General features: G+C 42.1%; 1 protein-coding gene across 1 annotated transcript in view; it reads right to left on the bottom strand.

The window, feature by feature from the left end:
- Positions 1-13,815, bottom strand: part of grin2da (glutamate receptor, ionotropic, N-methyl D-aspartate 2D, a) — a 232,600-nt gene that overhangs the window by 37,067 nt on the left and 181,718 nt on the right. Inside the window, exons 5-6 of the mRNA XM_062985506.1 lie at positions 7,617-7,731; positions 5,209-5,414 (exon numbers count right to left, since the gene is read on the bottom strand). Of these exons, the coding sequence (XP_062841576.1) occupies positions 5,209-5,414; positions 7,617-7,731 (321 nt within the window). The remainder of the gene's footprint in view (positions 1-5,208; positions 5,415-7,616; positions 7,732-13,815) is intronic.

Genomic DNA, 13,815 nt, shown 5'->3' on the forward strand with positions numbered 1-13,815 from the left:
TGCCTTTAATTCCTTCTACAAATACAAGTACACCCATGACCAGCCTCACTAGGACAGACTACAGTTTGCACAGCCTTCTGTCATTTAGAAAACGTACATTCAAAAAATATAGAAAACGTTACATTAAAAAGGTACATACACACACACACACACACACACACACACACACACATATATATATATATATATATTCACCGATCAGCCATAACATTATGACCACCTTCCTAATATTGTGTTGGCCCCCCTTTTGCTTCATAAACAGCCCTGACCCATCGAGGCATGGACTCCACTAGACCTCTGAAGGTGTGCTGTGGTATCTGGCACCAAGATGTTAGCAGCATATCCTTTAACTCTTCTAAGTTGTGAGGTGGGGTTTCCATGGATCGGACTTGTTTGTCCAGCACATCACACAGATGCTCGATTGGATTGAGATCTGGGGAATTTGGAGGCCAAGTTAACACCTTAAACTCGGTGGTATGTGTAAAAATAACATCCACTTGGATGGCAGGGTCAGAGGTTTCCCAGCAGAACATTGCCCAAAGCATCACACTTGCCTTGTTCCCATAGTGCATCCTGGTGCCATGTGTTCATCCTTGGCCGCCAATGACCATCACTGGTTTACCACTCTTCCTTCCTTGGACCACTTTTGATAGATACTGACCACTGCAGAGCAGGAACACCCCACAAGAGCTGCAGTTTTGGAGATGCTCTGACCCAGTCGTCTAGCCATCACAATTTGACCCTTGTCAAACTCGCTCAAATCGTCACGCTTGTTCATTTTTCCTGCTTCTAACACATCAACTTTCAGGATAAAATGTTCACTTGCTGCCTAATATATCCCACCTACTAACAGGTGCTGTGATGAAGAGATAATCAGTGTTATTCACTTCACCTGTCAGTGGTCATAATGTTATGCTTGGTCAGTATACATGTATTTCTATCTTTAATGTGACCTATAATCTGTAAAATTCAACACAGAAACAAACCGAAATTATTTGAAGAGAAAAAATAAGAATAAAACTAAAAACCAAAATAATGTGGATGGTGGTTGCATACCTGTGCACACCCTCTTATAATTGGGGCTGTAGCTGTGTTCAGAATAAGCAACTTACAATGCAAAGTCATGTTAAATAGTAGTTATTGACACTTGCTATCAATTAAAGTGACTGATTAACTCTAGGTTGAAAGGTTGAAAGGTATTATCAGTCAGGAGACGAGTAAAAAAAAAATCCTTGTTATATATACTATATATGGAAGACACTGAAAATTGTCATCTGCAAGTGGATGACATTACAGTGACATTACCAAGGACTGGGCATCCCTCCAAAACTGATGAAAAGCTGGTACAGGAGGCTGCCAAGAGGCAACAGCAATATTAAACAAGCTTCAGGAATTTCTGCCAAGTACTGGTTGTGTAATACATGTGACAACAATCTCCTGTATTCATCATATGTCTGAGATGTGGGGTAGGGTGGCCTTTTCTTATAAAAGCCTGGCTTCATTTTGCAAAAACCTACATCAAGTCTGCCAAAAGCATATGGGAAAATGGATAATGGTCTAATGAGACCAAGGTTGAACTTTATGGCCATAATCCCAAAAGGAATGTTTGGTGCACATCATCAAAATAACACCATACCCACAGTGAAGCATGGTGGTGGCAGCATTAAGCTTTGGACTGTTATTCTTCAGCTGGAATTGGGGCTTTAGTCAAGGTGGAGGGAAATATCTCCAAATATCAGTCAATTTTGGCACAAAACCTTCTGAAGGGGAATTTTGAAATTCCAAAGGATGCCACATCATCAAAAGAATGGCTTCACCAGAAGAAGATCAAAGTTTTGGAATGACCTAGTCAGAACCCAGACCTGAACCCAATTAAAAACCTAAAGAGGGCTGCATGTGCACTGAAGATGCCCCAAAAGCATTGAAAAGAGCCCCAAATCTGTCAGTCATATTCTACATGCTAGCTTTATATAATGTCAGGACCTGTCAGTGTCCCCTTAGTTGTTGACAAGGATGTTTTAAAATGTTAAATTTTAAATTCATGGCTGCACCCTTCATTTAAATTCATTTAAATTCATGGCTGCACCCTTCATTTCCAGAAAATTTCAATTTACAAAACTGCAACAATTGCTGCCTTCAGTTCCAAAATCATTAAAAAGTATCATTAACATGAAAGGTAATGGAACACAGGTTCTTTTATTTCTATTGTATTTATGCATTTTCACCCATTTTCTCCCAATTTAGCATAGTCAGTTTGTCTTCCGCTGCTCGGGGATCCCTGATTGCAGTCGAGGTGGGTATATTGCTGCTCATGCCTCCTCTGACCCGCACACAGAGCAGGGCTTAGCAGAGCCCTTTTTCACCTATGCACTCTGCACAGGCGCCTCTCTATCTGCCAATCAGGGTCCCACATAGTCCGGTCATCCCTCCCTAGCAGAACTAAGAATTAAGAATTAAGCTCGCTAAATGGCGCTCAGCCGACCGGTGGCAAGTCCGAGTTTTAAACCGAGGGGTTCAGAATCTAGGCACTGGTGTGTTAGTGGAATATCCCGCTGCGCCACCTGGGTGCCTGCACGCATCAAAATCTATAGGGGTTCATATTTATTTTGGTTGGAAACGGTGAGGGCGGGAGGAGTAGTAATTGGTCATGTCTGAGAGACTGAGAGAGTGAGAGAGAGCTTATAGTCTGGATTTAACACCATCTGATTTCCACCTCTCTGGACGCTCAAACAAGCTTTAAGAGGAAGAAGATTTTTATGTGGTGATGATGTAAAAGCAGCGGTAAATCAGTGTCTACGTGCTCAACCAAAAACATTTTTTGCTGATGGCATTAAAAAAGTTGGTACGACGCTGGGAAAAATACATCAGAAGGAGACTATGTGGAAAAGTGATGTAATTTGTTTTTAAATTCTTATTAAATTGAGTTTTAAAAAGTGCGGAAACATTTTGAAGAACCCCTGTAAAATGATGCTGATCACTGAAATCAAGTTGTGCTTCTATCTCCAAATCAAAATGAGTGGCATTTTGAAAAAGTGGTTCAATGGTTCAAAAAACCACAGCATCTCAGCTATGAAGTAGCAGCCACCACACACAGACATTGCCAATCATGTCTGCATATAGACGCCCGACCGGCCAATAGCATCAGAATCAAACCCTAGATCCCAGTAGTAGTAGGATAGCGTATTTTACCACTGCGCCACACAAGCGCATGGTCCCTAGTTCTAATAAAAATGTTTAACAGCACATCCCAAATCATTTTCTTCACATTGTTACATGTATTACAGGATGTAAGATTTGTGGGTTTTTTGGCCATTTAAATACATTCAACAATTTTTGGCCATTTAAATACATTCAACAATTTAGCGAAGCTGCTGAATTAATTCACAGTGGTGGGAAATTAAAATTCTCTGTGTAATTTACATTTACTGTGTTCTGAAACTCTTTAATTTCACAATATTGGACTCTGGAGGGGTGAATTAGTGTGAAAGCCTCTGGTTATAACAGACAATCAGCTGCACTGACTTATTCATACTAGAAATGACAAATTCTGTAAATACATGGAAAATTTCAGCATTGATCCTGTTTTGGTGGACCCAGCAATGCAGAACAGAAAAGAACAAAGCAGAAAAGAGCAGAACAGAACAAAATAGAGCAGAACAGAATAAAACAGAACAGAGCAAAATATAACAGAGCAGAACAGATCAGATCAGAACAAAACAGAGCAGAGCAGAGCAGAACAGAAAAAATAGAATATAACAGAGCAGAACAGATCAGAACAGAGCAGAGCAGAGCAGAACAGAAAAAAATAGAATATAACAGAGCAGAACAGAGCAGATCAGATCAGATCAGAACAAAACAGAGCAGAGCAGAGCGGAACAGAAAAAAATAGAATATAACAGAGCAAAGCAGAACAGAACAAAACAGAACAGAGCAGATCAGATCAGAACAAAACAGAGCAGAACAGAACAAAATAGAATATAACAGAGCAGAGCAGAAAAGAACATATCAGAACAGAGCAGATCAGAACAGAACATATCAGAATATAACAGAGCAGATCAGAACAGAACAGAACAGAGCAGATCAGATCAGAACAAAACAGAGCAGAACAGAACAGAACAAAATAGAATATAACAGAGCAGAGCAGAAAAGAACATATCAGAACAGAGCAGATCAGAACAGAACATATCAGAACAGAGCAGAATATAACAGAGCAGATCAGAACAGAACAGAACATATCAGAACAGAGCAGAATATAACAGAGCAGATCAGAACAGAATATAACAGAGCAGTTCAGAACAGAACAGATCAGAACAGATCAGATCATATCAGAACAGAATATATCAGAACAGAACAGAGCAGAATATAACAGAACAGAACAGAATATAACAGAACAGAGCAAAACAGAGCAGAACAGAACATAAGAGAACAGAATAAAACAGAGCGGAACAGAACAGAACAGAGTTCAACAGAACAGAGCAGAACAAAACAAGGCAGAACAGAGCAAAACAGCATAAAACCGAACCGAACAGTGCAGAACAGATCAGAAAAGAACAAAGCAGCACAGATCAGAACAGAACAGAACAGCACAGAGCAAAAAAAGAACAGAAAAGAACAAAATAGAGCATAACAGAAGAGAACAGCACATAACAGAACAGCAGAGAAAAAAACAGAAAAGAACAGAACAGACTTTAACAGAACAGAATATAACAGAGCGGAACCGAGCAGAATATAACAGAACAGAACAGAGCAGAACAGAACCGAGCAGAATATAACATAACAAAATAGATCAAAACAGAACAGAACAGAGCAGAGCAGAACAGAATACAATAGAACAGAACAGAGCAGAACAGAGCAGAACAGAATACAATAGAACAGAACAGAGCAGAACAGAACAGAACAGAATAGAATATAACAGAACAGAATAACAGAACGGAGCAGAACAGAATAACAGAGCAGAACAGAATAACAGAGCAGAACAGATCAGAACCGATCTGAACAAAACAGAACAGAACGGAACAGAGCCGAATAGAGCAGAACAAAACAGAACAGAACAGAATGGAGCAGAACAGAATAACAGAACAGAGTTGAACAGATCAGAACAGAGCTGATCATAACAGAACTGAACAGAAAAGCAGAACATAACAGATCAGATCAGATCAGATCAGATCAGAACAGAACAGAACAGAACAGTACATAGGAGTCTCTGACCTGCTGTTGAGTGGTAGTCGGCAGGGCACCGAGTCCCGTATGCACGAGCCGGTTCCGGGGTCAGCCGGCTCCACGATGACGAAAGGCCTCTCCTCTAGAGTGACCACACGCAGATGCTGACTGTCATCCAGCGGTTTCAGAAAGGGGCCGTAACGCGACCAGGGCCTGTACTCCAGACGCAACACGCCGTTCTCCCATGAGCCCACCTGCGTGATACCAAATGACATTCATGCATTATTAAAATGCTATTAGACAGTCTATTAGAGCTAATGATATTCATGGTGCAGGTAATCTGCTGGTCCTTTTTCATTTTCATCTAAAATTAAGGAGGTAACTAAAGAGGAAACAACTGGTTTAACTGTTTCACTCTGCGGAGAGAAAAATAAATAGCCTCTCTAAAAAGAAACAAAGAAAAAAAAAAAACATTTTAATGAAGAGGACCAGGGACATTTGATTAACCAGGAATGGGGTTTTGATGTTGTAATAGAACCTAGTGTGTATGTATTTGGGGTTAAAACACCTTCCACTTTTTAAGGAGGGCTTCCACATACCAGCAAGGCTGAAATCACAATATACACCCCCCACCCAGCCCCTAATATAAAAAAATGCTCATAACGTCCCTTTAATATACCAGTGTAAAAATTATAAATAAAAATATGGGTTTAAATCTTGGCACTGCTACCGGTTGGCTGGGCGCCCTCTAGCAGGCACAATTGGTTTCCAATCTGCTGGGCGGGAAAAGACCGGACTAAATAGGGTGGGGTTATAAATAATGTGTAAGGACCTTGGTTGCCCAGAAAGTGGAGGAGCACAGAGATCGGGGCGTGGCTCAAGCCGACCTCACAAGCAGATACACCTAAGTATGGGTATGAGGGAATAAGAAAGAATTGGTGCGCCCAGCAGGCGCAGTGGGATAATCCGCTAGCACACCAGCTGGGTGGGAAAAGACCAAACTAAATGGGGTGGGGTTATCAATGTTGTGTAAGGACCTTGGTTGCCCAGGATGGGGCGTGGCTCTACGTACTTGAAGCCGAACTCATGCGCAAATCCACCAAAGTATGGGTATAAGGGAATAAGAAGGGACTGGTGTGCCCAGGACATTCCTATAATGTCTGCAGCAGACACAGTTGGCTTCCAGTCTGCTGGGTGCGAAAGACTGGACTAAGGGGTGGAGGATCTTGGTTGCCCAGGGCGCCTGTACAGAAAGTGGAGGAGCGCAGAGATCGGGGCGTGGCTCTTCATACATGAAGCCGACCTCATAAGCAAATACACCAAAGTATGGTTAACTAAGAATGGATTGTTAGACTGCACACATGTCGTTGGACTCCATCGGGGACCCCGGCTGGGGATTGGCTTCACTAAATTGGGAGAAAAAGGGGGCAAAATGCATAAAAAGAAGGGCAGGAACCCTCGCTCTGTAGAATCCAGGACCAACAGATCAAAAACCCCTGTTGAGCAAGCCAAGGGCGACAGTGGCAAGGAAAAACTCCCTTAAAAATACAGGAAGAGCCCTTGAGAGGAACCAAACTCAGCAGAAACCCCCATCCACGGTGGGTGGCCTGGAGGATCATTTGAATAAATAGGATTTACACCACGTGTCAAAATCCGGCACGCCACGTCATTTTATGTGGCCCGAGAGAGCTTAAAAGATGTATAATTTTCTTATAATACACTGTAAAACCGTACATAAACTGCATCTACCACAATGCAAGTCGATTTTGTGACTCGCAAAGTGACCGCATCCCACCACTAGATGGCCGTGTTTCCACATCAGTGTTTAACTGAGGCGGTTTTCCAACAACTGATGTTGAGAAATATTTACAAATAATCCCAACATATACAAGAAGAAAAAATTGAAGCAGAAGGAGGAAATTTAATGAAAGATGGGAAAGTGAACGTTTGTGCTTCAAGAAGAAAAACCGGTACGTCTCGTGTTATGAGGCCGTGTCTGTGGTAAAGGAGTACAATATAAATGTAGACCTATTCTAAATATACAGTATAAATTTGGCATTTTGACACCAAACATTGAATTTAGCCTTCAAGAGAAACAACAAATTGTACAAGCCTTAAAAGGCAGACTGCAATCACAGCAGGACACGTTACAATCGGCCCTTTGAGGGCCACCATGATGCAGATGTGGCCCTCGGTGAAAATGAGTTTGACACCCCTGATTTACACAAATCATACATACACAAAATTAAATTGAACTAAAAGTTATAACTCGCAAATAATAATAATGTAAACAATTGGAGTTCTTTATTATTTAATCCAGCCTGTGCTCACATCTGTCCATGTTTAAAAGAACAGGAAGGATGGATTGGGAGTCATTTACTTGCATCTGCGACAGCGACAGTATGGCCCACTGTTTAAAGTAATGATTCGATAATGGAACGGCTAGTTGGTCTCACCTCTTCCCAACCCCGAGCTGCTGTGTAGGAGATCACGTCCACCAGTGGATTAGCCAAATAGCCGTCAGCATTGAAAGAGAAGTCTCGTCCTGATAGAGTGATGTTGCTAAAAAACCTGAAAGAGGAACAAAAGAAAGGTGGGGGGGGGAATAAAGAGAGGCTGAGTGAAGGAACAAATTATGGGAGAGGAAGGCCGATAAAGAGCGGGAGAGTAGAAGAGGAGAAGCGAGGGAGAGAGAATGATAAAGCGAGGCAGAGTAAAAGCAGGCAGAGATAAAGACAGCGACAGATAGAAGTTCCATTAGTCACCTTTCCACTCGGTATACACTGTGTGTGTGTGTGTGTGTGTGTGTTTTTTTAATGCTTCAGGGTTTTTATACAAAATATCTCAAAGACACCCGCTGTGCAAAATTCGGCACATTCTTGGCACTCGGTGAATACAGAGGCATAAATGATGCGCCAAATGAACGGCTCAATCAGAAGTAATAGGGATTCATTTATTCGGTTATTTTCACGAACCGTTTCATTCTGGTCCGGATCGCTGGGGCCGATTGCTACCTGAATTGCCGTAGGATTGCTAGGATCGCCTCATAGTGCAGATTAACCAGTAAACGTGAGGCACTTGAACGCTACATGAATGATAAACGTTAATTCGCTAAACACAAACCTTACATTTTTAATTCCAGGTAGGTTCTTAGATAAAGTATGTACAGTATATATTGTGCGACTCCATATAAATGCCTGTGGTTTTGCATTGAGATGACCAACCAGCTCATGGTCCACATACTTTTGCCATCTAGTTGTAAACTTCCACACACACCTAAACTGTTTGGGTTGTGGTCACTGCTACTGTTACTAATACACAACATTGGTAACTTCATACGAAGGATCTTCAAAAAGTTTCCACACTTTTATATTTTGGTTGGAAACGGTGTGGGCGGGAGGAGTAGTAATTGATCGTGTCTGAAAGACTGAGAGAGCTTATAGTCCGGATTAAGCGCCATCTGATTTCCACCTTTTTGGACGCTCAAAGAAGCTTTAAGGGGAAGAAGATTTTCATGTGATGATGATGTGAAAGCAGCAGTGCGCATCAGTGGCTACACGCTCAACCAAACAAACAAAAGTATTTAATAATAACATAAGACAAGACAAGGTTGTAAACAAGACATACAAACACACGACCTATGCTAAAGCTAAGTGCTAAGCTAAATGCTAAATCTGTACACACAAGAACAAAGCTAAATCTAAACTAAATGCAAAACATGAAACAGGAACCTAAACCCTAAGCTAAGCTAAGAACACGCTATAAGACAGAATCACTAAACAAACATGAACAAAGCTAAACAAGAACTAGACTAAGACAAATAGGACAGGCAAAGACAAATAGGACAGGCAAAGGCTAAGGCTAAGGCAAAGGCAAAGGCTAAGGCAAAGGCAAAGGCTAAGACAAAGGCAAAGGCAAAGGCAAAGACAAAGGCTAAGACAAAGGCTAAGGCTAAGGCAAAACCTAAGGCAAAGGTTAAGGCAAAGGTTAAGGCTAAGGCTAAGGCAAAGGTTAAAGGTTAAGGCTAAGACAAAGGTAAAAACAAAGGCAAACCAAAATAACATGAGCATAGGAAGCAAACAAACCAACATCAAATTCAAATCACAAAAGTTCCCACTGTTGGGCCCACAGCATTCCTCTTAAATGCCAGTGGATAATTATCTGGTGACCAATCACAGTGAGGGGGCGTGGCAGGAGACTGAGAGTGCTCCTGGAGTGAGAGGCGTGGCACTTAAACCAACTCCAGGATAATAAACAGGCTGGAAACGTGGTACGACGCAGGGATAAAAACCCTCATAAATACCTGCGGTTTTGCATTCAGATGACCAACAAGCTCATGGTCAGGTGTCCACATACTTCTGCCATCTAGTGTATGTGGTAAACATACCTAAACTGTCTGGGTTGCGGTCACTGCTACTGTTAGTAATATACAATCTTAATAACTTCATTTGAATACATATGGATTTATGGTCAGATGTCCACACATTTTGGTCTTTGTTATTATACTCAGCTGCAGCACTGCTCCTGCAGCCATAAATCCCAGTTAACATCTGTTTGACCTTCACTGCGGCGCACCATGTATGCATGGATTTTTTTATTACCTCTATAAATATCAGTTTAAATTACTTTATATTTCCATACATCACTTTGTTTATTTGTCATATTTTACCTATCACGGGGTGGTGAGAGGTTTGTAACAGGGGCACCGGGTGTAACCACGCACCTGCGATGTTAGAAGACTGAACATTATTAAAGGATGCTTAACAAATGAACAAAGCTAATAGTAATAAAAAAAATTAAAAAAAATCATGCCAGTTGACTACTGTAATTGGGCATTGGTTGCAGTATCATGCCCACCTGCCATGCCATTAGGACTGACGTGAGGCATGCAGACACAGAGGTCTTGTGTCGATTCCTTTAATCAACAGCCTCATTAACCAGTGATTCAGTTCACTACAGCTCTTCAAATTCTGGTCTCAGTTCCAGCTCCCCACTGGCTCATTGTTAATTGGATCGAACCCGCCAGCTACTCAATCCATCGGCAAACCCAAACTCCCACCAGAAAAAAAACAGACAGGAGAACCTAGTTCTTTCCTGCTGGAAATGTTCCTTTTAGACAATGTTTAGATCATTATGAATGAATTAATTAAAGAGCGTCCAGGTGCAACAGATTCAGCTACTCGATCCACCAGTGAGTTGCACCACAAATGCTAGCCACAGAACCAGACAGCAGGAACCTAGCAAAGGGAGCAAAAAGGGAGCTAAAAGGGAGCAAAAAGCAAAAAACCAACCAAAGGCAGAACAAAAAAGGGTGAAGAAGCTGCACAAGTCGGGCAATAGCACCATATCACAAGGCAGAGCAACTCATCCTGGTTGAGCTCTAATGGGCTCGCATTATGGTGGGTGGTAAGTGTTTTGTAAAAGAAGTGCCAGCAATGTTAAAGGGTTGAGCCCAATCACAGAAGACTTAACCAGGGCAGAGAAACACACAAAAAATACAATAGATAGAGATTTGAAAGAAAAAAAACAGTTAAAATAAAACCAAATTGACAAGTCAGAGTAGAAGAAAAAATAATTAAACCCGACAGCTACTCAATCCACCAGCAACCCAAACTCCCACCAGATAAACAGACAGGAAAACCTAGTTCTTTCCTGCTGAAAAGGTTCTTATTAGACGATGTTTAGATCATTATTATTTAATTTATTAAATAGCATTCAGGTGCAACTGATTCTGCTACTCGATCCACCACTGAGTTACACTGGCGAACCAGACAGCAGGAACATAGCCAACCAAAAGGGAGCAAGAAACCAACCAAAGAAAGAACAAAAAAGGGGCAAAGAGGGTGCTCAAGTCGGGCAATAGCACCCCATTCACAACTCATCCTGGTTGAGCTCTAATGGGCTTGTAGGTGCAGCACAGACTATATGTGAGACTACAGAGAGATGATCACATATGTAAAGAAGCACACTTTTCTATTGAGTATGGAATCCCCAAAGGGACAAAATGCTCTCAATACCTAGGACTGCCTCATATTAAATATTGCGGCTTAGCCTGTTGAGACCTTCAGCTACACCAATCAGGCATAACATTATGACCACCTTCCTAATATATAACACTGTGTATTCTGACACCTTTCTATCAGAACCAGCATTAACTTCCTCAGCAATTTGAGCTACAGTAGCTCGTCTGTTGGAGCCTTCGCTCACCACGTGCATCAATGAGCCTTGGCCGCCCATGACCCTGTCGTCGGTTTACTACTGTTCCTTCCTTGGACCACTTTTAATAGATAGAGACCACTGCAGACCGGGAACACCCCACAAGAGCTGCAGTTTTGGAGATGCTCTGACCCAGTCGTCCAGCCATCACAATTTGGCCCTTGTTAAACTCGCTCTAATCCTCACGCTTGTTCATTTTTCCTGCTTCTAACACATCAACTTTGAGGATAAAATGTTCACTTGCTGCCTAATATATCCCACCTACTAACAAGTGCTGTGATGAAGAGATGATCAGTGTTATTCACTTCACCTCTCAGTGCTCATAATTAAAACGTTCCTCTTAAACAATGCTGGTCGTAGTCGACATTATTAATTAAACGACATAATAATGCACATTTGGTATGTACATACTGTACATACCATGCTGTTTTATATTTGTGCATATTTGCCACACTTGATGCTTCCCTCTTTTTCTAAACACCCTTTTTGCTCTCTCGTTCAGCTCCCGTTCTTCCTTCAGGCGTCTATTCAGCGCGTGCTATTGTAAATGGAAGAGTGACATCCGTGTTCAGACAGAAAGCGCTCTCGATGTCGCTCGCTCACCCGGCATTGTAAAGCATTAGCGGAACACATGTAATGTCAATGGCTGTGTCGCTATGACAACCTCGCAGGGGGCGAGGGAGAGTCGAGGAGGAAAAGACAGGCAGGAAAAGAGGAAAGGGTTATGAACATTGTCACTCGAAATGCTTGCAGATGTGAGAAATATTTCATACTTAATAGCTTTAAACTCGATGCGCATTTTATAATGATGGTGGTCGAGGTAGCGCTTTCTTACCGCCGTCTGACCATGCAGAACAGGACGCAAATATGTTCATGTATCGCCTATACACCGATCAGCCATAACATTAAAACCACCTCCTTGTTTGTTTAGCTCCACTTACCATATAGAAGCACTTTGTAGTTCTACAATTACTGACTGTAGTAATCTGTTTCTCTACATACATTTTTAGCTTGCTGTCACCCTGTTCTTCAATGGTCAGGACCCCCACAGGACCACCACAGAGCAGGTATTATTTAGGTGGTGGAACATTCTCAGCACTGCAGTGACACTGACATGGTGGAGTTTTTAAATACTGTGTCCACTCACTGTCCACTCTATTAGACACTCCTACCTGGTTGGTCCACCTTGTAGATGTAGAGTCAGAGACGATCGCTCATCTATTGCTGCTGTTTGAGTTGGTCATCTTCTAGACCTTCATCAGTGGTCACAAGACGCTGCCCATGGTGTGCTGTTGGCTGGATATTTTTGGTTGGTGGACTATTCTCAGTCCAGCAGTGACAGTGAGGTGTTTAAAAAACTCCAGCAGCATTGCTGTGTCTTATCCACTCATACCAGCACAACACACACTAACACACCACCACCATGTCAGTGTCACTGCAGTGCTGAGAATGATCCACCACCCAAATAATACCTGCTCTGTGGTGGTCCTGTGGGGGTCCTGACCATTGAAGAACAGCATGAAAGGGGGCTAACAAAGCATGCAGAGAAACAGATGGACTACAGTCAGTAATTGTAGAACTACAAAGTGCTTTTATATGGTAAGTGGAGCTGATAAAATGGACAGTGTGTGTGGAAACAAGGAGGTGGTTTTAATGTTATGGCTGATCGGTGTAGATCACAATTGCTTTTGTTGTTTTAATGCATACACTTTGGTGAGGCTTCTAGTACTAAATCTTTTTCCGCTGTAGCTGCGCATTTAACAGTGCAGCAGGGTAAAAAAATCAATGTCCTATAGAAGGACATCATGTACTGAATGCTAGCCAGAGCACAAATCGGAAATGAAGGGGCGTTTCCTGTTTGCACAAGCAAGTAGAATTGTTTCATGTTTTAAATTTTTTAATCGTTGCTCTTCTTCTCTGCGTTTTGCTACAGCTTAGATGCTCGGTTGTCATGGCGACTCCATGAGAACATCTCAGCGCCATCCTAACGGCTCTTAACGGCAGAATGCTAAAAACGAGGCAGCGATGATACCGCTGATTAAGACTAGAAGGAAAAAAATGATGAAAGGAAAACCTCTATCCTTCTTTCCTTGATATACACTCACCAAGCACTTTATTAGGTACACCCACCTGGTATGCACATTCATTGATTAGTTTATAAGCCGATCAGGCAAAAACATTATGACCACCTTTAAAGGCCAAGTTAAAACCATTCCTAAACGATGTTTGCTTTGTGGCAGGGAGCATTATCCTGCTGAAAGAGGCCACAGCCGTCAGGGAATACCGTTTCCATGAAAGTGTGTACATGGTCTGCAACAATGCTTAGGTAGGCGATATGTGTCAAAGTAACATCCACATGGATGGCAGGACCCAAGGTTTCCCAGCAGAACATTGCCCAAAGCATCACACTCCCTCCGCCGGCTTGCCTTCTTCTCATAG

This window comes from Trichomycterus rosablanca, chromosome 2, assembly GCF_030014385.1.
Source record: "Trichomycterus rosablanca isolate fTriRos1 chromosome 2, fTriRos1.hap1, whole genome shotgun sequence".
Taxonomy (NCBI): Eukaryota; Metazoa; Chordata; class Actinopteri; order Siluriformes; family Trichomycteridae; genus Trichomycterus; species Trichomycterus rosablanca.